This window comes from Protobothrops mucrosquamatus, unplaced genomic scaffold (genome assembly GCF_001527695.2).
Source record: "Protobothrops mucrosquamatus isolate PMUCROS unplaced genomic scaffold, P.Mucros_1.0 scaffold306, whole genome shotgun sequence".
In the NCBI taxonomy this organism is placed as follows: domain Eukaryota; kingdom Metazoa; phylum Chordata; class Lepidosauria; order Squamata; family Viperidae; genus Protobothrops; species Protobothrops mucrosquamatus.
In genome coordinates this window covers 445,187-473,156 of record NW_015386648.1, presented here as the reverse complement: position 1 = coordinate 473,156, position 27,970 = coordinate 445,187, and the positions used below count along the sequence as shown (strand labels likewise).

The following is a 27,970-nucleotide window of genomic DNA, read 5'->3' as shown; positions in this document are numbered from 1 at the left end:
GATTGGGAAAGGGAGAATTCACAATAGGTTCTAACCTGCAATTAACTGAGAGCCAACCTAGACACGTCGTCAAGAGCTGAGACCAAGTTAAAGACTGGATCAGCAAGAGGGGGCGTGTCAAGTTTGACTACTTGGTCTCAAGAGCAGGCATCCAATGAAAACCCACATGTGAATTCTCCATCTCCCGTACTGGAGAAAGGACGCTTCAATAGCAAGAACTAGCAATATTAAGTCACGTGTAAGAGCAGTTATCTTAAGTCTTGTGACTGTCAGGTATACTGGAACTGCCATTTCCAAAATTTCTAGCCAGTGTAAGGAATAATGGTTTGAAATATTGGAAACCTAGAGTCTGTTGGATTGTGAAAAAATAGAGCAACTTTGTTCTTAAAGAAGAAACTGATCTGACAAGAATGAAAGAAGCCAAACCACAGATGCAAAATAAAGCCAAGAAAATGTTTATATACAACAAAAGCCTTTTTCTCTTTCTTTCTTTCTTTCTTTCCTCTCTATCTCTCTCTCTCTCTCTTTCTTTTTCCAATTAATGTATTTGCTTGGGCACATAATTTTAAATAATTTTTATAATTTTTGATAATTCAGATGGGCTTCAGCAGATTCATCTAAATTTGAAAGTTAGGAAGAGTTCAGTCTAACTTTGGTTGGTACTTCCAAGGAATACCAGGGCAGTAGGCTAGATAGGGAAGTTGAAAAAAATAGTTTGCAGAAAGGCAGTGGCAAATCACTTCTATATTCCTGACAAAAGCTCCACAAAGTAAGCTTTGAAATCACCAGGAATCAAGTTCAACTTGCATTACTTGCAATACCAAGACATTATTTCATTTGCCCAAATTCAGAAAGCTCCTCTGAATATACTGAAAAGAATACATGACTACTCTTTTGGAAGTGCAGTTGGGTGCAAGTCAGAAGAGGAAAAAGGCAAAAGAAATGAAAAGATGCATTTATGCAACGGGCAGTGGAGGAAACAGGACATAGAATACACATTCAAACTACAGTATATACTCTTTGCTGTATTTATTGCGCCCGTCCACTTACTTTCCCCCTCACAGGCTTCAGTATCATCCTATTTTAAAATGAAAACCTAAATTACTGATTTGGGGAAATATCATCTCTTTGCCCAGAAGGAATACAAGGGTATGCAGGATGCACAAATAAATGGCTGATGTGGGCACAGAGGGGCTGGAGGGTGGGGGAATTTTACAACTTGTGACTTTCCCTTCCCATTGACTTTCTGGTGAAGCTGACAGGAAAGGTTGCAAAGGACAATCATGTGATTGCGACTATATATTAAAGCAAGTTTTAAGAGTCTTCATAAGGAACAATAAGCTCTGAATGAGACATATACTTAAATTATCAGCAGTAAAGTTTCTACAGATTTAAACTGCTCTTAGGAGCTTTTAAGTTTTTCTAATACAGCATTTTTCTAAAACAAAATTACATAACTTCTCCTCACACACTATTATAATCATTTTAGTAGAGAATATTATTTTATTTATCAGTTCTTTGACAACACTGCTGATCTAGGCCTTAGTAGTTTTATTACATGGGACAGGAAATGGAACACAACCTACCAGGAGACGGTACTTAAGTGTTTTTCTAATTAGAGCTTTTCTAAGTCATAGGCAGGTTTTTGCCTCATCANCGCCTACATCGTCCATATAGGACGACTCGGGAACTCAACTCCTACCCCGGGCAGCTCACCTATCCCCTTATGCCCAGGGGAAAGGTATCAAGCCGTTTGACAGCTGATGCTGGCTGTCAAACCGGCTTTTACGCAAAACAGGCGGGAGGCAGCAAACAGCTGCGACCGACGAAATCGCCTGCCACCGGAAGTCCTTTTTATATGTTGTTCTATACATTTTTCGATAATTTCTAAAAGTATTTTTGGCATTGGGTGGGCACTTGTACATCAATGTATCTCATCACATAATCTAATAGATGGTTATGACAACCATAATAAAATATTTTCATTGCCAATTCAAAGTAAAGTTCACATTTCCAGTAATTAATTAAAGATTTTACAGCTCAACATAGTAAGAAAACCTGCCGAACTAGTTTGCTTTCAAGCTATAGTGGCCCTAAAGAGTGTGCTGTGGATAACATTTATTCTATCAATAAAAAGCAAACTTCCAAAAAAAGTATTATCTGCACTGATAATAAATACCAGGAAGTATGAAAACTCTGTGTTACAAAACATTTGGGAGGAAGGAACCAAAAGTATGGGAATATAGTATTTTCACTTGTAACTGAAAAATTAAATACTATTTAAAATTTTAATGTTTATGTTTCTTATTCTAGATATAGTAATATTAAGAATTATTAAAAAGAATAATATCAGATGCTGTTTTATGCTTTCTCACATTATTTTTAAAACTTTTTTCACTGGAGCTCTTGCACTGAAGCAATACCTCAGACTTTTTCGCTGTCTTTGACATTTTATATTATGTGGTTGAAATGATTACATAGTGTTTTGCTATCCTTAATTGATTTTGCAAGATGCATCATGATGAAGAGGTAAATATATTTTTGTTTTTAAACATATTTTAATAATAGAGTATCCGTTAATTATAATTATTATGACTCCGGGTATCTTTACCAAAACAAAGTCTAACAAGGTGAAGAATGAAGTATGAAGTTTTATTCCTATCTGGTACAAAATTTCAAGAATGTAAGTAAATATCTTGTTCTATTTATACATACAAACTCTTAAGGTTGTGTCTCCACAGTTAGGGTGTTCAGCATTCAGCTGTTTCTAGTTATTTGTTTGTACTGACTCGAGATACCATAATTATGACATCTTTTTTCTTAATGATTACAATACATATTATTAGTATCTCAGTTTTCTGACTTTCTGTGATAATTTTCTTGCACGAAATAAAGTAACACAGCTGTGGCTTTGTAAACAGCAGCCAATCATAAGTCACTGTATTTCCTGGGAACACAAATTAATGAGCATCCAGAGCTATTTAAAACCTTTATTGAACACAATGTAAGAGGCAGCACTTGGCACTTCCTACATCCTGGCCAAGAACTGGAGGATATGCACAAGTTTTAAATACTTGCATTCTATTAGGAGAAAAACTGAGAGAGTACAATCAGCTATTGAAATGGGAATGTCCTGAGTTATGCAGAAAAGAAATGTTTTCAGTGGGATATAAAAAAGGGGGACAGCTGACCCTTGAATTGATTTAAGCAGCCACAAATGCAGTCCACATGCAAATTAAAACTTCCAGACATATACGTAAAACTGATGTATGTGTTATTATTTCAGACAGTCTGAGAGTAGTCACGTCACACAACTGCAGTTATAATCAAATATTATACAAACAGCAGAGTAGAGGAAAACAAGATTCCACTTTTCCTTCTGAATAGAAAACCTCATCTATAGAAGAATAAAGATTTTGCCATTACTGCTAATGCTAATGTTACTCAATATGAGTAACAAGAGCTCTGTGTAGACATCTGCAAAGCACATAAACTGTTAGGTCTGAAATGGATGGGCAGCACAATAGCAGAAGCTTCTTGCCCAGATGTCAGCCAAACCACCACTGGAAAGTGATTTCTTAAGTTATCTTTTCCAGGCCCCCAACTCAAGCAAGGATCCCTTCTCCTCATTGGTCATACTACTATTGTCATCTCTTACTCAACTCTGAATAAGGCAAAGATTTTTAACTAGAGTCTTGCTTTAGGTGCTCATTTATCCATCTGTGGGAGGCAAAGACATCAGCCAAAACCCCTTTTGTAGATATAAAACAAACGAAGTATATATTATCCCAACATATGAAATCAGTTAAAGAACTAATAACTATATTCAAGGCTGTCAAATTGTTCTGATGTCCAGGCAGCAGTGGATGGTGATCTCTCTCAAGTAATGCACTATTGACAGACTGTATCAACATTGGGACTAACAGATCTGAATTTCTATGTCTCTTTATTTATTTGTAAAATTTATTCTCTACCCATCTTAACTATTGTAACTCTGGGCGGCTGATAATCTAAAAAGATAAAAACTATATCAAAACTAAAATACACAAATAAAATACTATGAAAAAAACCAAATACTGCAGCCCAATTAAAAGATGGGGAGGGCAGGAGCAGGATGGGAGGAGGTAGGATATATTGTTAAACTATCAACCGCTTCCACTGTGATACTCCCCCATTGGAGCCCAAGCTAATTGGCAGAAGCAAATCTTTAGACTCTTACAGAAGAATCGGGAGGGTTGGAGATGACCTCATTCCAGGGGGCAAGATGTTCCAAAGGGCAGGCGCAACAGCAAAGAACACCCTTCTCTTGGACCCTATTGGCTGGAATACCCAGGCTGATGATGCCCGCAGCATGCCTCCTCTGCTGTCATGGGTGGAGCGGGCCAATCCTATTGGGATGAGACGGTCCCTCATAGCCTGGACACATGCCATGAAGGCCTTTAAAGGTGGTTACCAACACCTTAAACTGCTCCCAGAAGCAGACTGGCAGCCAATGCAGCTCACAGAGCAGTGGTGTTACATGGGCCACTCTTGGGGCCCCATGCTGCAATTATTTGCTGTTATTTGGCAAATGCCCTCTTAAGTAGGCACCAAGATTATCTTTCATGATTATCCCCAGCCCCCATTTCCATGTCCACCCACTCTTGTGACTCTGAGCAAATTACCTAGACTCCTCCATAATTGTACACAGTGAGGCAGCAGGGCATGGCCAGATTTTCAAGTCTTAAGGCAGCTGCCTTGATGGTGTGTATGTTACTGATGGAGATAATGTGTTACTTATATATAGATTCTAAGCTTTGTGCAGATGACATTTCTTGCAGCCCAAAGCTCTTGGTAAAGACACTTCTCTGGCTACCCACTGGGTGGAATACATCACAGAAATAATTCAACCTGGATTAGAATCTATTTAACAGCTGTCCCATATCCGTATAAAAGAGTGGATCAAGTTTTCAGGGGTTCTCTGGTATTATTTTGATGAACTTTTGAATAAGGAGCAATAAGAACTTGCATCCATGGAAGGAAATGGATAGTCTCAGTTTTAAGAGAAAAAGAAAAGTTATTTTTTAAATATGCTTCTCATCCTAAAAAAAGAGAAATGCATTTATTTTATGACATGTCATTCATATGTCATACAGCTATTTTGCCTTACCTCTTTCTCTCAAGCTGTTACTTACTGCTCTTTCAAACTGTTCTTCCTCAGCGAGTCCACCAGTATACATATCGTAGTTGTTTGGTGGATAGGATGGATTACCTGAGTATCTAAAATTCTCTGTACAGAAAGAGATCACAGACATAAATGCCTAGCATAATCTTGTTTTAACAGGCAAACTGTTGTGATGATTAGGTATCACTGATTCCCAATCATCCGTAGCAATGTCATTACAAAATGGAAACAATTACATCATTGCATAATAATATCATTATAAATGTTATAAAATTACTACATTTACATTAATGTAAAGTAACATAAATGCAATAGGAATCATTTTCATCTGATGTCTTTTTCACTGAAATCTGTCAAGCTGATATTTCACTGTATAACACATCAATATTCTATTCAATTTTAGCATCTTTTGCCTCATAATTAATATGAAAGAAATTTGAAGCACAGAACTATATATTAGTAACAGGCAACATAAAATGCATGTAAAATATGTGCCTTGTAATAAATAATAGTGTCTTATGCTACGAAGATTTACTTCTATAATGTAAATATAGGCTTCTATGATTGATATAACTGGAAGTACATATGGAAGATAATTGATTGGGAATATTGTTAACCATCTTGTTTTGGATTAGAAAGCCATTGCCCTTAAAAAAAAACAACAACTAGTATGTGCCTATCCCCTCAAAAGTACAAAAACTACTGGCCTGACTGAGAATACTAAAAACAGCTTTTCTGAAAACAGACTCTTTGAATTGAGATTCTCTCTGAATTGAGAATTTAATGTCATACAGTATAAGAAGCATTTGTGGAGCTCAATAAACAAACCTGGATTGCTATCTGTTGAAAGGTTAAATTCAGCCCTTTCCCCTCCCCAGTCCTATTTCTTTACCAACAGTTCTTTTTTGAATTTCTTTTAAAATCTGTATGGATGCTCTGCTTGATCAAGTTAAGAGTCGTGTAAGAAATCTTTTTAAGTTTTCTGATATATAGAGGAAGAGCAACAAATGTCAATATGAACAAGTATTCAATCCTATGGAATACATTTCCTGAAATATTGAGATATTAAAGAATGATATGAACAGAATTGTGAATATTAAATAATATTAAAACTGTAATAGAGAAGAAATAAGATGTGAATTTAACAAATGACAGAATTAATCTATACCGACTGGCACAAGGTAAATGCTACTGTGTACAATTTTGTGTAGAATTTTCTCTGAGATAAAAACTAGAAGATTATAATTCAAATTACTCGCCTGTTCTGTAGTTGTTTCTTTGTTCTGAATAGCCACCTAGAAATAAAATCATGAGTATTTATAAACATGTAAAATATCATACTATTATTAAAGATATTTTCCTGTAACAGCATATGTGAATGGATATACAGGTAGTCCTCGGGTTATGAGTGTAATGGAGTCTGCCCATTCCACTTGTAACTTTAAAATTCGTGGGAATGAATCTCGTACCTCGAATGAAATCACACCCTTGCTCGTTAAGACACACATGGCTTGTTAAGTGAACATGAGGTAACTCAGGGTGGGAAAGGTCATGGAGGGCCACTAAGATACCTCATGCTTTCCCCTTCCTTTCTGCCACGCCGGAATCACTTACCGCAAAATCTGTCTCCCCTCTGCACGGTTTCTTTCCCTTTGAGGGAAAGGAGAGTCAGCTTGGAAATGCTTTTTGTGCCAACAATGGAAGCTCCTTGGTGCCGTAATATTGTGCAAATTCAAACACAAATTCTCTGCAAAAGAGATCATGGCTCCGGAAGCTTTCATTCTAGGGTAGAGTGGGGTGAAGATTTGGCATTGTGGATGCCCTAGGGTGGGGTGGGGGTTAGGATTTGGCATTGTGGTTTGTGGAGTGTTTGTGCTCCGGTGGAGCTATTCAAAACACAGGGATTCCCTGGGTTTTGAAGCACCTGTGTGACTGCATGGAAAGGAACGGTCCATTTCTGAAGCGCTCCATTGGCAATCACGCAGAACTTCCAATCTCTCTCAGCTCTCCTTCGGATAAAAAAGTGTTTGAGTGGCAGCGGCTTGAATTTCTCCGCTCTGTCCAAGTGGAAAGAAGAGGCGGCACAGAGCAGGATTGCTCTCAATAAGGCCAACGCGTGTGAGTGAGCAGTGTACCCGCGTCTTGAAAGCAATCCTGCTCTGCGCCTCCGCTTTCCTTCTTTCAGGCTGAGCAGAGAAACTAAAGTTGCTACTGCCACTTGAGTGACAAGGACAACAAGGAGAAGAGCAGTCAGGATTTGTGCCACAGTCCAGTCAGGCAAGGAGTAGGTTGGGTGGGGTGGATGGCTGGCTCGGGAGGGAAGATCATGGCTGCTCAGGTGCCTGTTTCCACTGCCGCTGCCAGCAGTGTGGATGCAGGTGCAAGGGGACTCCCCGCGATGCCTCCCGCTCAGTTGAAGGCTTCGTTCCTGCCCTCAAACTAAGGCCAGTGCATGCGAGCGCACCCAGGCCACAAACGGCATTGGTTCCTGCAGCCAGCCAACTCTGATTCCACACTTTGCCCCATAGGCATGCAAATGAAGCAAACACTCCCCCCCCCCAGATGGAAGCTTCTGGGGGCCATGATCTCTTTGGCAGAAAATTTGTGTTTGAACTTGCGCAACATTACGGCACCCAGGAGCTTTATTGTCAGCACAAAAAGCATTTCCATATCCTCTCCCTCAAAGTGAAAGAAACCGCGGCAGAGGGGAGATAGATTTTGCAAGATAAATGACTCCAGTACAGCAGGGAGGGAGGGAGAGGGAATAGGGGGAATGTTGTGGGGAGCGGGGGGGGGGAATAGGGGAATGTTGCAGAGCCTCTGCGGTCGCTCATAAGGGAGAATGGCTGCCGTGGTGCTGCAATATTCGTAATTTTGGGACTTGTTTGCAAACACAAGGGGGCACTGATCGCATAACTTCAAAGGAGCATTAAGTGAACGCTCGTAACTCGTGGATTACCTGTACAGCAATCAATAACTGTTGGGATATACATTTATTTTATTTAGTATCTGGCTTTTTAATTCTGGAATCGTACTGATTCCAGAATTAAAATAACACAATGAAGAGTTAGCACTGGTATAACCTTTGAAACGAACTATGGAAAACTTCTCATGGCTATTGAGAGTAATATTAATTCAAGCTTGCTCAGAAGAACAGAACAAATTCACAAGTTATTTGCATTTAAAAATGTGTAATTTCCTTCTGTACTGTTCAAAAGAACATCATATGCAAGAAAACATTCTTCAAAGGAGCTGATTGTGTAGATTACAGGTAGCCCTCAAATTATGATCTATTGTTTAACAACTGTTCAAAGTTACAACAGACCAAAAAACAGCTACTTATGACCCATTCCCAAAGCTAAAACTGGTACAAGTCACATGACTGCTATTTGTTACTTTTTTGCCGTTTTCCAAAGGAAAACGGCAAAAAATGTCAATTGGATATGCTGGATTTACTTGCCATGTAATTTGCTTAATGATCAGGATTACTCACTTTATGACCACCATAAATACAATAATAAAACTGAAACTGGTGCCTTGAATTACAATCACAGTTCTGGACTTCACTATAGTTGTAAGTCAAGAATTAGCTCTATGAAAAATCATTTATAGCAGTCATTACTATCATGGGCACAGCCAGTGGCACACCTTCATTAACAAATGACTTAAGAACAATCTAATTCTTTTTCTTTCTTTGTCCTATAAGTAAAGTAAAGAACTTATAATACATTATTTGATCATCAAATGTATTCATTTGTCTTTATTTACACCAATTTGTATGCCATCCACTCAACACATAGTAGATAGCTTTTAACATTAAGCATTAAAATAAAATTCAATATTACATCAAATTTAATTTAATCAGAAATGTAAAGAAATATCAAATCATATATACAGGGATGTAAGCACCATATGACATGATTCTGAAGTTATGAAGTACAACTTATAATCACTTTAAAGCTATATTGAACAGCAATGCTTGGGAAGTTCTAAGGTCATTATTACCTGCACATGCTGTCATGAACATCTTCAGAGGTCCCATGGTGTACATTAGGCCAACAAGAATTCCTGCCAGATGTCCTGCAAAAGAACTCCTAAAATGAAAGCAATCTTGTGTGAGATATTGTATTGTTCCCAATTAAAAACTTTCTGTAACCTCATTAACCTTCACTCCATTCAATGCATTTAAAATTTTAAGAGTTTAATATATTTAAAGGAGACATATGCACTTCACTATCTCAAAAATTTTGGAAAATAACAATGATCTGAAATAAATGCCCTATTCTTATGATCCAATACAATTCCTTTTGAATTAAATTGCACCAATATCCGAATTATTTATTTAGACAGATCATATATTCCTAGTGCTCAAATCATACAGTTTCCATATTCCCAATGATGGTAAGAGAAAAATGAGGCTTTGTTTGAAAAACACCACCTCCATACAGCTGTTTAGGAAGGAGCAGTTGCTTCTATTTAAATAAAACTTTCCACCTACAGACGCAGTTCCATGAATCTCATTAAACTGTAATGTTTGATTATCAATATGCTGCATGAAATGAGGCAGTGATCTATAAAACATGGTAAATTGGTAATGAAAGATGATTATTGTTTTAACTGCAATTAAGCAAACGATGGCCTATGTATTACATTAGCCAAACCTATCTATTATCTTGCAAAAACCCTCTGCACATATGCCAAGCCTGAAAAAAATATAACTTTGGCCAAATCCTTCTTATATCCCCTATTTCAGTGATGGCGAACATTTTAGAGACCGAATGCCCAAACTGTAACCCAAACCCACTTATGCATCATCGGGTGCTGGGTGGGTGTGGCCCATTGGGTGGGTGTGGCCCATTGGGGGGTGTAGCCCATTGGGGGTGTAGCCCATTGGGTGGGCGTGGCTGCGGTGGTAACAGCAGACTGGGTGGGACTAAAAAGTTCAAGCAATTAATTCCAACTTTGCAAGATCTTTTTTTTTCCACGAGAAGTTGAAATTGACTGATTGATTGAACCTCTTTTTTTGTACACGGCGGCGAAGGCCTAAAGCGAAAAGGTTTTATAAAACCCAGTTGAAGGCCTAGGACTGGGGCGACAGCGTGCGTGCCCACAGAGAGGGCTCTGAGTGCCGCCTCTGGCACCCGTGCCATAGGTTCGCCACCACTGCCCTATTTTCTTCTATAATAAACTTTTTTTTCTGTTAAAAAGCACAATCCAGCTTGGATGAGGACTACATTGATATGTAACTATTATTCATTTCGGTAATATCTAGATACATATATACAAAGTAATTTAAGTTCTGAATGACTGACAGCAAACTTACTGTGGGTTTAATAAATGGATTGCTAGAAGTTCCAACCAACAAGAGTATTTATTGGATACATTCAGGCCCATAATATTGGTTGATCCCCCTGGATGGTAATAGTTATTAAGAACTTTCAAAGCAAATAGCACTCCTATATAAAAATAAAGAAAATAATCACATCAAGAGAAATTCTCAAGTAATATAAAAACTAAAGAATATGGAGGATCTATTGCTCTTAGTATGCCTTGCATTCCATTTATTCAAAGAACATATAAATAGCTTCTATTACAGTATTTCAATACTTTACAGTGGCAAAAATATCTAAATGTTTGTACTTTTAAAATATTCCAGTACTTTTTCTCAAAACTAAAAACAAAATTCCCCGAAGAGTGATGTTACCAGTGATTTTGGGGAAAGAAAAGAGTACTCATTAATATAAATAGATTGCAATATTGTGCTAATGTACCTGGAACAAAGATCAGATGTTTAAACAAATGGCTGAGGAAACCTTATAAAATCTCTCATTTTATTGAAAAGTAATCCTATTTTAAAACTTGGGGTGAGAAAGACAGATTATTCTCATGACAATCAAGGATACAGAGCTGTTGGAACATCAAAAGCAGTCTCAGCGTTAGGGCAGAGAAGGGAGCTTCAGGGCTGCAAGCCTAATCTAGTCTGTCACACACACACACAGCAGCCTAGTGAAAGCATTTAAATAACAAGCTAGTTTTCTACAAGCAAATGGATGTTGCAAAGACAGAATTCTGATACCTCTCCAATAATATCATCAGGATAGTGACAAACAGGATCAAGTTCAGTTCTATTCCTAGGCCAAGGTATAGGAGTGTAGATGTCAATTTCTTATTAATTGTGATGTTACTTCACAAATAGAACACCTCTCGGCCATAAACTATACATTACCAGGTCCCTGAGTAGCTTGATAAAATAACACAGTGAACAGCGAAAGATTTGTAAATGTCAAATCATCAATTCTTGGCATATTAAGAGTTACTCCTAACAATTCAATTTCTGATTAAAATTAGGAATATTTTTTTTTAAAAAGCTCTTTTTGGATTTTACCATAAATCCTTGATTCAATATTGATCATTGAAAGAATATTAACACTACTTCTGAAAAGTAGCAATGGAAGTGTGCTCTTTGCTGACTACCACTGATATTTTAGCATCATTCTTCCAATGTATGCATTATAATCTTGAAATCAAGCTTAGCTCTTGATGACTTCATTGATATAGCCATGCAATTTCTTTGAAGCGAAAAGGGAAAATGGAAGGAAAAAGAAGTATTTCACTAATTTATTGCAGGATGGGTAGATTTTTTTTCTTTCACTTCTCAATCTAGCCTATAATCCTTGGATTCCGAGACCAGATCACTTTTGGTTTCCAAAATTAGAAAATATCAGCAAGGTGCTATCTGATTGAGATCAGCACATGTATACTGAAATGTACATTTCTATTTCAGATTTTTGTGTTTTATTATTATTCAACTCTTAGTGCAAGCAAACTCCCATTTAAAAGGCATACAATGGTCCTGATATGTCAGTTTAAACAAAAATCTAAAGTCTAATATGACAAAGGGATCATTTCTCCTTTAAAGACAAAACCCAATATACAACATATTTCCATTCCAAATGCCAACAATTCCAAAGAAACCCACCCCACATAACAACATATCCCATTCAAATAAACATTCCATATCTCAACTATAAAACATAAACAGATCCAAATATAAAGTAATCTCAGTATCCTAATATAAACAAAATACTAAAATCTAACATATTTTATCTTTTAAACAAGTTTACAAAACTTCATTACTTTAAGTAACACAGTTGGATACAGTTTAAATGCTATCAAATTAGAACACACAAAGTAATTGTAGGGGGAAAGGGTTAAACACCATATTAAATGTATGTAAATCCAATATGCCACTTTTTTAGTCCAGATTATCAGCATCCAAAAAGAACCACAAAAATAACATGTCACCTTGTAAACCTGGTAAAATAAACTGGTTTTGTAATCTTTTTTTAAAAAAAATATAGAACAATCTTTCTCTGTAATCAATTCAGATGGTTGTTGATCTTTGTTACAAATTTCTTCAATACTTTATAATACAGTCTATTTTATAAGTCTAGAAAAAAAGTGTTCCAATTGCGATCTGGGATTGTTATTTTTATATCCTTATTAAATTTTAAAGTCTCATCCATTTTTTTTAAGTATCTGATGACAAATTCTTATTCAAAGTCTCGTTGATATTCTCGGATAAATTTTGTTGCATATCTCTTTTTGTAATATCCTTTTCTGGGAGCAGACTATTCCCAAGACGCAACAAAGCTGACATAATTCATTCAAATGCCAGTTCAATTCCTCAAAGATATCTCTGAATGCCATTGTAAATTGCTTCTCTTGTAATGTCTCCAATATGAAAAAGGTGTTCTTTCCCACAAGAATATATTTATTCTTTAAGTTTAATTTTAAAATACTATTATTCAGAATCCAATATTCCAAAATTTTCTAAGCCCTTAATCTGTTTAAAACTTTCTGTAGCCAAAATCCTGTCTTGCTTTTTGCTATTTAAATATTTTAAAGATTAAAAAAATCTTTATTTGTTGTATTAAGGCTTGAAGACACTCCACATTGTTTATAGTCTTGACACTTTGAAGGAGTTGATGGGCAATTTCCAAAAATGGTTAGCAAGGAAAATGTCCATTAAAAAGGCTTCATATAAGGCTGGAGCAATTACAGCAAATTCCTATGTCCTGATTCACCCTCCGCTCCAGGGTCCTCTCTTTATTCAGAGAGAGTTGAAGCAGCTGATCTGCTGGTCAGCTCCCTATTTTATAGCTGTAAATGTTAGTTCCACTCTTCATGGAGCCATCTTCAGTCTGCCATATTCCCTGGCAGATATTTATCTTTTAGTTTCCTTTGTGAGAGACTTCTAGAAAAATGTAGCAGTGACAAAGTTGTGTTTATTGTTATCATTCAAGAACATGTTAATTTCACATTCCCTAAATATATATTATCTATTTCCTAACAGCTAGCATTTGCAATAAATGTTATTAAAAAAAGGAGAGAGGGAAGCATAATAAAGAAGAGCGCCTTACCAGAAAAGCCAACAGCACAATGATGTTCATATGAAGGATTGCCAAGAAGTTCCGCCAGTACAGCTTCCAGAAATATGTACACAGCTCCCACAAGTAGTGAAAACAGTGCAATTATATAGCCAAACCACATAGTTCCAAGCCTGCTCTCCAATTTAATTCCTTTCCAAAGCAAGGAGACCATATTAAAATACAGATGCCAGTCATCTGCATGGTGAAATGCTGAAAGATACAAACGATGCCAATCTTTTTTGTAAAGACAATCATTGACACTAATGCATGCTTTGTCCAGAGGTTTCAGGGGTTGTATAAAAAAGAAAATGTTCACTGCCAAAGTTCCAAGTGTGACAGGTGGAATGTTGTGAAACCCAACTTGATAGAGCTGAGAAAGGAGGAAAAGCACTCCAGTATTTAATCCTTTGTGCCTTCGTTGCATAGTTTCTTTTTTGAACTCAGTTTATACTAAAACTTGAGTACAGCAGAAATCCAGGCAGATTCTGAAAAATAAGAGACATGTTTGCAATTACCATATTAATAAGAAATCAGCATTCCGTATTGCTTATAATTTTTTTCTTTACACAAGGAAAAATGGAACATATGTTATACAGATATAAGGAGAGTGAACAGGTGAGAAGATAGAAGTAGAAATAATTTCACTGAAAATTTACTTCCTATATGCTGCTCTACTACTTTTAAAGGGACCGGGGTGGGGGGAGATACCATTTAAGTAATATTTTCTTCCAGAAAAAGTGTTGCTCAGTTTCTAATATTTTTTTTGTAATATTTTATTGATTTTCTAATTTTACATTTAAGTATTTAAAAAGCAACGTGGCGGCTGGGTTAATCAATTATTCAATAACATACAAAAATATTTAGTACAAATTTCAAACTACCACATCAAATATTTCCTCTCCTTTCCCCTTAATATCTACTGTCTCATATTTAAACTAATACAATTCTTATTGTATCCATTAAGTAAAGATAGGTTACATTTATCAATAATTTTTTAGCTTATACATATCCTAGTTACTTTAACATTCAACTTTATAAACAGTCAATGTCCTGTAGTTAGTTTTTCCCAATTATTAGTTTCCCGTCAATATTTAAATTTAACATTTGATATTTATAATTTCCAATTTTTTGGTAACCAAAGTTTCCTTTATCACAATTCTTAACAAAGTCTAACATTCAAAATATACATCCTATCTATTTGAGTATATTCTATTTTCCACCATCTTACATCATCTAATTAATAATACAATATAACATTTCTTATTTTCAAGTAGTTTCCGAATGTCTTAAATTTAATTACCAAATTTTCCACTATTTCAACATCAAATATTTCATCTTTTTCTCTTGGTATCTACTATCTGATATTTAAACTAATACAGTTATTATCTCAATTAAATGAAAACATATTTATTACATTTATCAATAAATGTTAGCTTATTACGTATCTTAATTACTTTTACATTCAATCTTTATAAACAATCAATATCCTGTTTGTTTTCCACAATTTTTATTTTCCCATCAATATTCAAATTCAACTTTTAGTGTTTATACTTCCAAATTTTAAATGACCAAAGTTTTCTTTATCTCAATTCATAACAAAATCTGGTATTCAAAGTACACATCTTGTCTATTTAAGTATATTCTATTTTAATTAGTAGTATAAAATCCTCGCTGATAAATCAAAACCCCAATTTTCTTCAGCCTTATTCTAGCTTTCTTCCTTTGCCATCTCGCCCTCCATGTCAGTGCTTTTAGGTCATCAAATAGATCTCCCTCTGTTATTATATATATATTATTTGAAATAAAAGAGACCATCCAGTCACCATTTTTTGGGAAGGGCTAATAAATCGTCTATTATTCTAGATCCCCATAATTGTCCTGGTTTGTTTATCTTCCCTTCGGTCTGTTCTTCTTCTTGCTCCTCAGGTTTCTTCTGGTTTATATAGAAAGTCTTTTCCATTTTCAATGTTGTCAGTCCCTTTTCTGGACTTTCCATTGACAGTATTTGTTGGTTAGTTGAATCCTGTCATAGTATTTAATTGTTCCACTTCTTCTGTTATGTTTTGTGTAGTTGATTCTTTAGTTGTAGTCAAAATTTGAGTTCATATATCTAGGCTGACATCTTGTTCTTTTCTGTAGCATCTTATTTCATCACAAGCTGAAAGAATGGTTTCATGTATTGCTTTTAATATAAGGAAAATCTGTTCCTGGTCTTCATCCATATTCTCTTAGTAATGTGTTAAATTAACAGCTTTAAAATCAGAGAATGAAAATAATTTTATAACTGAGTATAGAACACAGCTGAGCTTCTCACAGCTGATAATTGTCAAGGTTGAAAAAGTCTTATCTAGTCTGGGCTTCCAACCAAGTCTCCTTTAGACAATAACAGGTTGTAATATTAAACTTAGCCACAAGATGTCACCAATGGCATTTAAGGTTTTTTAAGTCCAAAATTTTTATAATCCTTTTTCCAATTTTATTTCTTTTTTGTAAATAAAAACCAAGGTCTTCGATAAGGATAAGAAATCTTTTGGTCCCCAAATTCTAGAAGCATATAAATCCAGTTAGTTTAAGGTTATTCTTTCAGCGTTTTAACTCCCCGGATTAGTTAGTCGCCGCTATTCTTAGAGAGTGGGATAAAAGTTCCCTTCTCTCTCCTGTCCCAGAGGGGAAGATACTTTGGGCAGCTTTTGCAGGATAAAAAAAAATACTTGGGATTAAAGAGAGATTCAGATCTCACCCAGTCTCATCCACGCTGCTTTGGAGTGCCTGGTGGTAAGTTTGACTTCGTCTGTCTGCAGCCTAGTAACGAGCCATATTTCTATGGCCGGTCTTTTGTCCGCCGGTTTGGAGGGCTGCGCTGGATCGAGTGGGTTACTGCCCTCCCGTGATCAAGCGGGGATCTTCTCCTTGCTGGTTGCCCCCACAGGGTGACTTTTGACCCTTCCCAGGGTCCCCCAGCAGTGCGAAATCGAACACAGAAGATGGAGCTCGCCTTCCAGCGTCTGCGGCAGCAGCGATGGCAAATGGAAAGTCTAATATTTATACATTTTCTAAAACTTATGGCCAATTTATCTATGGATTAAATCTGCATGCAGATAATTTTGATTGTTCTTCCATCAGGTCCTGATATCACTGCTTTGTTGCTTAAAATACATGGTGGAGGGAGGAATTGTTTGAAACAGGATGGTAAGGGCTATTATCATTTTTCCATTCAAAATTCAGCACTAGACCATCTTTACAATTCTATGCATACAGAATTAAAACTAAATCTAAATTTTCAATGGGATTTGGTCCAAAATAAGTATGTGTAATATCTGTCCAAGGAAAGACTGAAAATGTAGACAGATTGGGAAGAATGAAGTAGTTGGAAAAAATAAATTATGGTAAAGAATTTGAGAGGAAAGTAGGGTTTTTTCATCCAAGTTTTTACTCCACATTTCTACAAAAGGTTATTTTACCTGCTTTTAACAAAATGTAAAGTGGAGAAAATTATTCTGAATATTTTCATAAATAGATTGTCAATATTTTCAACTGTTTAAAACTTTCCTCCAATCTCTTTGCTTATTAAAGTATTAATGAAATTGTAGACAATACAGAATGTTTCCTCCAATGATTTCTAAAACATACCACAGCTTTCAAAATGTACGTGCTCGTAGATTAATTTTGAAATGGATATTTGCCTTTCAGTTTAAGACAATTACATGCTTACATTTTCTCACCTATAAAGATAAATGTCTGTGACTACAGATTCTAAGAATGTTTGTCCTGAAAATATTGAATGTTTACAACAAATAACAGTGTACTGTTTCTTTAATTTGCAATGTTATGCAGCTTTTAATTTCTTAAATCACATATATCATCATTGTTGGGGGGGGGGGGAGAGGTGTCCATGATTAAGTCATGCAACTGATATAGAATAAGGCTGTACTTAGCCAGGGTCATAATCCACCTATTATACCATCATTTCTTGTGAGATGGGCAGCTATATAAATTTGATTAATAAATTGAATTATGTCCACATACATGTTATTTGTCTTCAGCCTAAAAAGTGCCTCCATGAAACATTAAAAGAATTCAAAATAGCTTAATATAGTAATACACATAATAAAATTGCACAACAAAAATAAACACCAAGTGTAAGATTTAATTAAAAGGCTTTATCTTCTAAAGGTTCACGGGAGTTAGTCAGGTGCACTTCTTTGGGAACTTCGAAGTAAGAATACAATGCAGAGAGAACTTGAAGTACTAGCAAACTCATCCCTTTTTCTACAAACAAGTTAAATTAGACATTTATCCCACCTGTGTTATTTTTTTAAGTAACTCAAAGTGGCAAACATGTGTTAGTTCTTCCTCCTCCTATTTTCCTCACAACAACACCCCTGTAAAGTGAGTTGGACTGAGAGAGAGTGACTGGCTCAAAGTCATCCAACTGGCTAATATGCCTAAGGCAGGACTAGAACTTGGTCTCCTGATTTCAAGGCCAGCACCTTATTACCTCTTAACTATCTTATTCAATGATCATAAGGTGACATATTTCCAACAAATTCTTGAGCTAATCAAGAATATACATGAATATTAACTCAGAGAAAAAAATAATTATGAATCCAATTTTATTCAAGTTGAGAAATATTTTACCTAATCAATTAGATATTAGTGACAACACTTAGGCTGCAGTTAATACCAAGTTCTGCAAAAATTAAGAGTAAGTTTAATTATTCAATAGCAAAATTTTATACACATAAAATTTCTATTAAGTTTAGTGCATCACTAAGTAAACGGGGAAAAGGATTAATCAAGCACAGCAATCCTAAATGGAAATCTGAGTGCTTCAACTATACACAAGAAATACAGAAGTAGGAAAGGATAACATACTTTCCCTTAAAAAAAAAGTCCTCGTACTGTATGTAATTAATTTTGGGGGATTTAGGATCCTCTCCCTCCATCTAATGTGACATATTCTTTCTCTTATCAAGGCAGGTGGGGCTTTCTTGGGTTTCTGTTGTAGCAAGAGAGGGAAGAATCTAACGTCAGACTCTTTCGTCTGAAGCCAGAGGCATGTCTCCAACCTTGGAACAAACTGAGCAAATTTATAGCCTAGCAAACTATCCCACAAGTCCTTTCTTGCTCAAAACAGGTTACTCTGACCTCAGCAGAAGCAATCTGATGTTATTCCAAGCTGAAAAACAAGGTCTATGCAATGTTTAAACCTTCAATGCTTTAGATCCAATGTGAACACATTTTGTTTTGAAAGATACAGCGATGAGATTCAAACAGTTTGTAGGCTTATTTAGTGTGCACAGAAGCATATTATTAAATATTAAAATTCTATACAAGCAGCAATGTAATTTGATTTAAAGCATAAAACATGTATATTAAGTCTAAAAATTATACTCATGTACTGAAGCTATGTAATCATCACTACAGAAACTCTTCCCCCATACATTTTCCCCATACACTCAATCACAAGTATCCAAACTAACATTCCACCTGCCTGTTATAACTGAGCCACGCCCAGTCGTTTTGATGGATGTGCCGATGTCCAGAGGCAGTCTAATCCCACTCAGGCTCTTAGCTTAGAAAAGCAAATGCTAATGACAAAGTGAGGTATGTGCAGCAGGAAAGGTGATAGCAAACAGCATACAGACAAGGAAGTTGGGGTATTGCCTGGAGATTGGCAGCATACAAAGAATCAGAGGCAAGAGAACTACTGTATTATTCCACTGACAGGACCATAACCTATGGTGAGCAGCATATTCTGGTGGGAATCCTGCCTTGAGTTTGGAGCTTTGCCTGGAGCTCATCAGCAACTAGAAAATGAGCAATCACACTGAAATAGCATCCTATCCCAATTAATTCAAGAACTTTTGGAAAAAGGCAAAGATTGCACGCTACTTGGTAGGCTGAGACTTTTGCTTCATCTGAGTATTAAAAGACTGAATATTAAAGACATAACTACTAGAAGGGTGGAGTTGACCCAGAACAACAGACTGTTGTTGGGAAGGAGTGTGTTGCAATAAAGCATTGTGTACAGTTTTGCTATGCTGCAGTGTGCCCAGTCCTTGGAAAGCAAAGAACCTTACAAGTCCTTGCTTACTATTTGTTTAGCAACCATTAGAAGTTATGAAAGCAGAGAAAATGACTCACGACAGGTCTTCACACTTACAATTATTGCAGCATACCCAGTGTCACTTAAACACAATACAGGAGCTTGGCAACTGGCTTGCATTTATGATAGTTGCGGCATCCTGCAGTCCTGTGTCATTTGTGACCTTCCCAGCAAACTTCCAACCACCAAAGTTGTGGTCACATGACGTCTAGCTTAAGAACTGCAGGTGATTCATTTAACGCAAAGAGTTCATAAAATTGGCTGCAGTCATGTGATACTTAACAACTGAACCACTTAATGACAAATTTTCAGGTCCTATCATGGTCTTAAATCAAGGACTATTAAGTACAACGTTCAATCTTAGGTGGCTTACAACTTCAGGATCATTCATAATCCTAAAAACATTTTCATAAATTGTTTCAGAAAAGCATACTTCATTGACATAAATAAGAAGTAAAAAAGCAATGAAGTTATAAAGTTGGAAGAAGTGATTTAGGCTATCACAGCTTTCTATTCCATGCAAGAAATCAAATTAAAACTGTTGCAATGGAGCCAGTCATCTCTTTAGAGACTGATCCTACTCTCAAACTGTTAGTAAATCTCTTCTAATCTAGCTTCCTCTAATTTAAATTCATTATCCATGTCTGAAAAGAACATGTCTTGGATTTTTGAATGAATTTGATTACTACAAATGAAATACTAATTTCTGAGGCAGGGCTGTGGAAAATTAAGAATATTTCATTACCGATATAACTATAATAAACGCAAAAGGCATTACATCTCAAATTTGTCATGGTCCTATTTCTCCCCTCAAAATCTCTCAAGCCCCTTACAATGGAAAAAATACATACATTTTTCCAGAGGCTACAAAGGATATTTTAAAAGGCCCGCAAGTTTTTCACCCTTGATTTAAAGCCCCATAATATGATTTGTGATATGAGTTACAGATTTCACCATAGCATTCCCCCACTTTTTCACTATTTTTGGTTAATCATAGGTTAGCACTATATAACAGAAAACTGTTTATTCTTAATTTTTATTCCTTGAACCATATCAATTTTGTAACCCTTGTTTTGCAATTGACATGTCTTTAATAAGCCAGTTAAAATTATTCTAATTTTATTGTATTTGGATAAAATAGGAATTATCAAAATAAATTATCAAAAAATAAAACAAAGCATCTAGATTATTTACAACCCTAAAATGTTATTTATTTTATAAGTAAATCTTATTTACTTATTGTATATTAATTCAGCATAAATTTCTTCTGTTCATAATGGTGACATATTCAAAAGTGTTTTGCTGATTCAAGGAACTTAATTGGAAATAAGAGAATATGACCAAAAAAACCTCCACCATTTAAAAATATGTTACAATTGTATTAGGGTAATAAAACATGCAAATACGTAACTTTAGTACAATAATTTAGATTAGAAATATCAAATTCTAGTTAACAAGTTCCATAAGGGAATTCTGGGAAATAAATAGCTCGAAGATGAAAGAACATTGAAGTGTGTACTGCCCAGATTTACTATCATCACTTTGGAAATATACTGAGTAAAATCCTTTGCAAAAATACTACTGAACAAGGTATGCTAGGGACCATTAAGGGATTCTTTTATGATTTATGGAAGAAAATAAATCAATCATTTGCAGTATCACAAATTCCATTAAAGATGAAAAAAGGGCCAAACCCAAATATAAGATGTAGTAAGATCTCTCTTTCTTTTGTTTCAATTGAAAGGTATTGTGTTGGGGTGAAAAATTATGTAATTAAGTAGCAACAGAAGTATTTAATTTCTATCCCCATTTAATTTCCTATTTTCACGCTTCAAATTATTAAAAAATACCTTTTCTTCAATATTTCCTATTGAATTTAACAATCTAATGCTAAACATAACAAAAGATGAAAATTTAAAATAAGTCTAAGCAACTATACTATGGCTATGAAATAAAACAAAGGTTAGTAGTACTGAATCTGCTATTTCAACAAACTTCAGAATCCAAAGCAGTACTAAACAGACTTTTCTTATTTAACCAAATTTTGCGGAAATTTGGAAGATAAAAGAAGTAGAACTCTTTAATATTTTAATGACTATTAAATCATTTAATACAAAAACTAATTGTTTCAAGTGTTTATGAGCCATCACTCTCCCGTGGTCAGAAAGTTGTAAATATTAATATACAAAAAACAAAGAAGTTCTCCCGAGCTTGAGGCCCTTCAAATGCATTAGATACTAACTCACCTGGAGGGCACAAAGAAAGAGGGAAGCGGGAAGATCAGTAGGAGAACACAGTGACCTGCAATAATTGAATTATAAGAAAACTATGCAATAATCTTAGATTTCATGGTTTGGGGGCGATTGAATGACGAGACCCTCAACAAGAATCGTGAATCGAAGATTAGAACACTGGCTCCTCCCCATTCCGTTTTACAGCCTTAGGAGCCGATTTACTCAAACGTTACAAAGCAGAGGTGGTCCGTCCTGCCCAAACTCCTTTCCTTGGAGTGTCACTTTCCCATTTGGAGAAGGAGGAAGAAGGGGATGAGGAAGATCCCATTTCTCGCCCCAGAAAGCGTCTCCGCTCCTTCTACCGGAAATAGAAAACGATCCTCCTCTAGACACTCCCAGCGAGACCCGCCACCGACCCGACTTACGTGCAACCCTGACGTTGCGTGCAGTTACGGCGAGGCGAGTTTATGCGCCGGAGACACCCATGTGATCCACTGACGGCTCAATCAGAAGCAACAGCGATCCGTCTGTGATGAATCAACCTCCGGAACGACGCATGCGCCACGTCAAAATGTGCTCTTCCCCCCCCCCCATGTAGCGGGGTGTGACATAGTTTATCCGCTTTCTTTCCTGTAAAAAATTAAAATGGATTCAGAGCTTACTTCCAGAATTTGTTTACTTGTACCTTGACTTTAATTCAAACTGACTTTATTTTAAGCACTCTTATGTTTTTTTTTTTATTTGAGCCGTAATTACTGGGGTAACTTTCCCATGCTCTGCAACGTTGAACTGGCGCCCCAGAGCTGTCTCCTGCGCAAGGCGAGAGGATGGAGACTTGCAGCCGCGGATCGGCAGCTTAGGGTGGCTACATCCTCACTTCAGTGCAGGGGTTCTCAACCTTGGCAACTTTAAGACTTGTGGACTTCAACTCCCAGAATTCCTCAGCCAGCTTTGCTGGCTGAGGAATTCTGGGAGTTGAAGTCCACAAGTCTTAAAGTTGCCAAGGTTGAGAACCCCTGCTTCAGTGGATGTAGAGGATCAGTCTCATGGTGGGGGCAAGGGAGAAAGCTTGAAGCGTTGCCTCTGCCTGTTCTTCCGGCCAGCGTTATACAATGTGTTGGGGTTGGGAGTATCTGCCCCTTATTTACTCCGCGATGCGGCGGTGGGGATTGAGAGAGAGTAGTGCCTATCTGGAGACTTGCAACAGCGTGTTGGGTAAGAGATTATTGCGATGGGCTCTGGCAGTCACTCATTTGTGCTGTCCCATCCTGGAAATCTTTGCAAGAAGACTTGGTTTCCCAGGGCCATCCAAAGAACCGAGCAAGCAACAGGAGTTGGAGGCGGCTGTCCGCTGATCTGCCCTCTCATAGGGGAAAATATGGGTTTGAATGCGCAGCTAAGAGAAAGGAGTAGTGCTTCTGATATTAGAAGTTTAGGTGGTAAAGTTCTCCAATTCTATTTTAACTCCGTATCAAGCTAATGTATTTACGAAATAATTGCTAAAAGAATAGGAAATTGATGCAGAAGAAAGCTTAGCAGAGCCCGTCCCTTGTAGAGATAGGGAAAACCTATCGATTTAATGGTGAAATGCCTCTTTTTGTATTTGTGATTGACAAGGATTTTGCATTTACTTTCCAGCAGAAGGTTTAGATCAACACAAAATGTTGAGGCAGGAGTATTTTCCTTTCATAAAAGAATATATAGTTCCACATTAGCACATTTATACTCCTAATTGTGAAGTCTTCACTCCTGCTGACTTAAAAATGCTGTGAGGAGTAAAGAACTTAATGACTACCTCAATTGGCTGCAGCTGTCATGGTTCCGACAAATTAATCTCTTCAAAAGAACTTCAAAGCATTATTTTCCTTAAAGAATCTTTAATTCGAGTACTAATATCGGCACTACTAGTATCGGCACTACATAGTTGAAGCCAAAAACTGAATTCCCCTCCCCTGTATCAACCAACTCTAAAAGTGATAGAGAAAAAATGGCTACATTTCCATCTGTTGTCAAAGCAAGAACATCCGATGTTAGCAGCGTTGACATCCAGTACTGCAATTTTCCCTTTAAAAATTCTTGAATCCTGAATATGCTTTACTTCATAGTGACTCTGTCCTGCCACTACAAGGGGTCCAGGTGCCTTCTTAGGGGGAGGTCTTAAGGTGGAACCCCGAAAAGGTTTCAACAGGCTACAATGGAAAATGGTGAACTTTTTCTAAGAGCCTAGGAAGTTTTAATTCCACCATGACTGGGTTAATGATCTTTACAATGAGGAAGGGTCCTAAGTACTTCGGTCCTAACTTCTTACTAGGTAACTTAAGCCGTAAATATTTAGTTGACAGATAAACCTTTTCCCCAACTTGGAATGTTCTTTGAGGAGCCCTTTTTTTATCTGCCTGTTTTTTGTATGTCTCAGAAGCCTTTTTCAAAGCAGTTTTTGTGGTTTTCCAGACTTCCTCCCACCCTTTCACCAATTGATCAAGAGTCTGGGAAGCAGACTCCGGACATAGTTTTCCATGTCCCGTTTCAATCCCGGCCACCAGAATTGACGGTGGATGAGGTTTTTAAATATCCAAAGTACCCAGCCTGTTTTATTTCATGGCCGTGTCAAAGCGCGTTAAGGCGGAGGTCTCTGGCAAATATAGCTTTCCCCCTTTGTAAGCCAAACCATCCCTGCATGTTAGGGAGGTTTGATTGTCCTTAAACCATTGGTCAGTGAGGAGCTCTTGTTTTATTTTCTTTGCCCCAGGGTCACTGGGGTTAGGGGCTCTTGAAGGTGGGACTCTGTGCGGTGTGAGTTGAGAAGCAGTTTGTGGATTGCAGATAATTGCCTCATTAACCTCTTCACTCTGACTTTTGTACTGGGGCAGTCTGGATAGAGCATCAGCTAAGAGATTTTTTCCTCCTGGTATGTACTTTAGGGTGAAATTAAAACGGTTAAAGTACTGCGCCCATCGTACTTGTTTTGGGAACAATTTGCGGGGAGTTTTTAGTGCTTCTAGGTTTTTGTGATCAGTCCATACCTTGAAAGGCACCTTGCTCCCTTCTAGATAGTGTCACCAGTTTAATAGAGCCCAACGGATTGCAAAGGCTTCCTTTTCCCACACAGCCCACCTCCTCTCACATTCAGTGAATTTTTTCGAGGTGTAGGTGCAGGGTTTTAGGGTCCCGTTCTGGTTCTTTTGCAGTAGTACAGCTCCGACGGCCACGTCACTGGCATCGACTTGAATCACAAAGGGCTTCCCTGGGCAAGGATGCTTTAAGACCGGTTTGACCGCAAATAGTATTTTTAAATTCTCAAAAGCAGTTTGACAGTTCATAGTCCATGCTAGTGGTTGGCCTGGACACAGCTTTCCTCCCTCTTTGCCTGTTTTTAGTAATTCTGTAAGGGGTAGGGCAATTTCAGCAAAGGAGGGGATGAATTGACAGTAGAAGTTGGCGAATCCCAGAAAGCTCTGGAGCTGTTTGCGAGTCTTTGGGGGCTGCCATTCAATTACGGCTTTCACTTTGGTTGGGTCCATTTCAATGCCCTCGCTGGAAATTCTGTAGCCAAGATAATCTAGTCGGATCTGATGAAACTCACACTTTCATAGTTTAACATAAAGTTTGGCATTCAACAGTTTCTTTAGCACTTCTCTCAATAGTTTTACATGGTCAGCCATATTCGTGCTATATATCAAGATGTCATCAAGATGCTAAATAGAAATGTTTCAAATCATCTATTTAACTACTTATTATAGTTGTGAACCTCTTGCTGCTGCAAATGGGCTATCTACTTGAATTGTCTACTAAAATCAGAAACCTGAAGCATTGGGGCAAAGTTGATTAGATGTATAGTTATGTTTGAGAAATCACTGAGGTTGGGTTGAGTTCTCTAGGGATTTGGAGAAGGATAAATGTTCCTATTATTAAAAAAGAAGAAAAAAGAGATACAAATCAAATACAAAAGAGACCAGTAAGCTTAATTTAATATTGATACTGTGCTAAACTTGGAACAGATTAATAATCTGTTAAGTGATTGGTTTGTGAGCAATTAGAAAAGAATTCATTGCAAGTTCATTGGCAAGACCCAGTATGAATTTATCAAGAATAAATTAGAAACCCTAACCCTAACATTTTTTCACTTAAGAGTGTCACTCACTGTAATGTAGTTTACATAGCGTGCCCTTGAAGACTACACAGCTGGTTTGGGATACAGTAGCTTGCTACATTATGTGACACCATCACTCTGGCAGCTGCAGTGGTTATCATTAGTTGGCTTCTGAATGCAATCAGTTATTACTTATAAAGACCTTTATGCTGTAGAGCTTAATTGTTTGAAGAACTATCTGTCTCCAATAGCTTCTGCTCATCATGTGAAATTGGGAATAGTGGGCACATTCCTAGTTCCTTCAATTAAAAAATATCATTTTGTGGAATCTAGAAAGAGTGTCTTTTGTTGTGCCTGCCATCTGGAACAACATTTTCCCCAGAGATTTATATGGCTCCCACACTGATGATGTTCAGAAGGTCACTGAAAATAGGGTTATTCTCACAGGCTTTGGAGCAGGGTGGGTGTGTCATTTTTGGTTATGGATTGTTTGTCTGGATATCTGTGGCTTTTGCTTTTTTTATTCTTGTTTTTAAAATTATAAGCTGCTCAGAGTCTTGTGGAAGTGGATAGCCTCTAATTGTAAAATTAAATTTATCATGTATTTGGGTAGGAAAAATTAAATAGATGAATATAGACTTGGGCAGCAATATGTACATTAAAAAAATCTGGATACTGTGATTAATTACAAATTGAACATAAGTGATGGGGCTGAAAAAAAAGTGAGTACAATCAATCTGCATCAAAAGAAATTAAGTGACCAGATAAATCATTGTCTTTTTCTATTTTGTATTTGTCAGACAGCATAAAGTTTGGGACACCATATTTTAGGAAGGACATGGACAAAATGGAATGTGCCTGAGGAAATCTACAAAGATGATATAAAGCCTGTAAGAAGCTTAAAACAGAGAAGAGAAACAGTGGGAGTTGTTGGTCAAGTTTAGCCTGGAAAAGACAGATCAATGAGGGAAGATGTCAATTGCTTCCATGAGCCTGAAAGGCTGTTATATAGAAGGAGCAGAACTGTTCTGTTTCTTCAGAAGACTGGGCAAAAAACCAATGAGTTTAAATTAAAAGAAAATAAATTTGGGCTAGGCTTCAGAAAATCTATTGAATCATAATCAAAAGTTATTCAAAAGAAGGTTGAATGGGTACTGTCATAAATGGAGACAGAAATTTTCTACTATTAGGTGATAAATTACATCCCTACTAGTGTTCATTCTAAGATTCCAAATAAGGGATTCTAATTCTGGCAATTAGAATAATAAGCATGATAGTTTGATTGCTGTACAATCAAAAGACATAAAAGAAAAAAAAATGCTAAAATAGGCATAATGCCTTCTAGAAGAAAAACAGAACCAATACTTTTGAATATATAGTTTGCAGCTGTATTTGTGATTTCTTACTTACATATAACACAATTCACATTCATATTGATAGACTTCATGCCAAGTACTTTAATTGCTATTTGCAAAAAAAATTTGCATTGGCAGCTGTACAAAAAATGATTAGGTATTGCAAATACTTGTATATTATAGATTTTTTTAAACAAAAGAATATTATGAAGTGCAGCCTGTAGCTTATTAGTCTGTACTGGGTTTTTTTCAGAAGATTTTTCTCTTATCTAACAACTACCGGTATGTTTTATAATTTTCTGTTATTTAAAAAAAAACTAACCTGGGTATGCCAAACTATCTGGCAAGAAATCACTTTTACATTCCTACTTTTAATTAAAAATTGTCTATGGAGATTCATAGGAAATATAGTTAAATTCAGGCTGGTCATTTTTGTAATATTTTCTTGCTTCTTTTAAAGAGAAGCTATAGCTAGTCAGTTATGTAGTAAGCTTCCTTCTAAAGATAAATGTCTTTTTTCCACTTTTAGAGCTTTATTTTCTATATAGATCCTATGTTCCTTCCTGTTCTATGACTATTGATTTTT

General features: G+C 36.5%; 1 protein-coding gene across 1 annotated transcript in view; it reads right to left on the bottom strand.

The window, feature by feature from the left end:
• RHBDD1 (rhomboid domain containing 1) overlaps window positions 1–22,322 on the bottom strand; it is a 30,440-nt gene extending 8,118 nt beyond the window's left edge. The window contains exons 1-6 of the mRNA XM_015815063.1: window positions 21,952–22,322; window positions 13,588–14,081; window positions 10,488–10,620; window positions 9,170–9,258; window positions 6,424–6,459; window positions 5,150–5,269 (exon numbers count right to left, since the gene is read on the bottom strand). Coding sequence (XP_015670549.1) covers window positions 5,150–5,269; window positions 6,424–6,459; window positions 9,170–9,258; window positions 10,488–10,620; window positions 13,588–14,020 — 811 coding nt within the window. The 5' untranslated portion in view covers window positions 14,021–14,081; window positions 21,952–22,322. The remainder of the gene's footprint in view (window positions 1–5,149; window positions 5,270–6,423; window positions 6,460–9,169; window positions 9,259–10,487; window positions 10,621–13,587; window positions 14,082–21,951) is intronic.
• Between the last annotated feature and the right edge of the window lie 5,648 nt (window positions 22,323–27,970).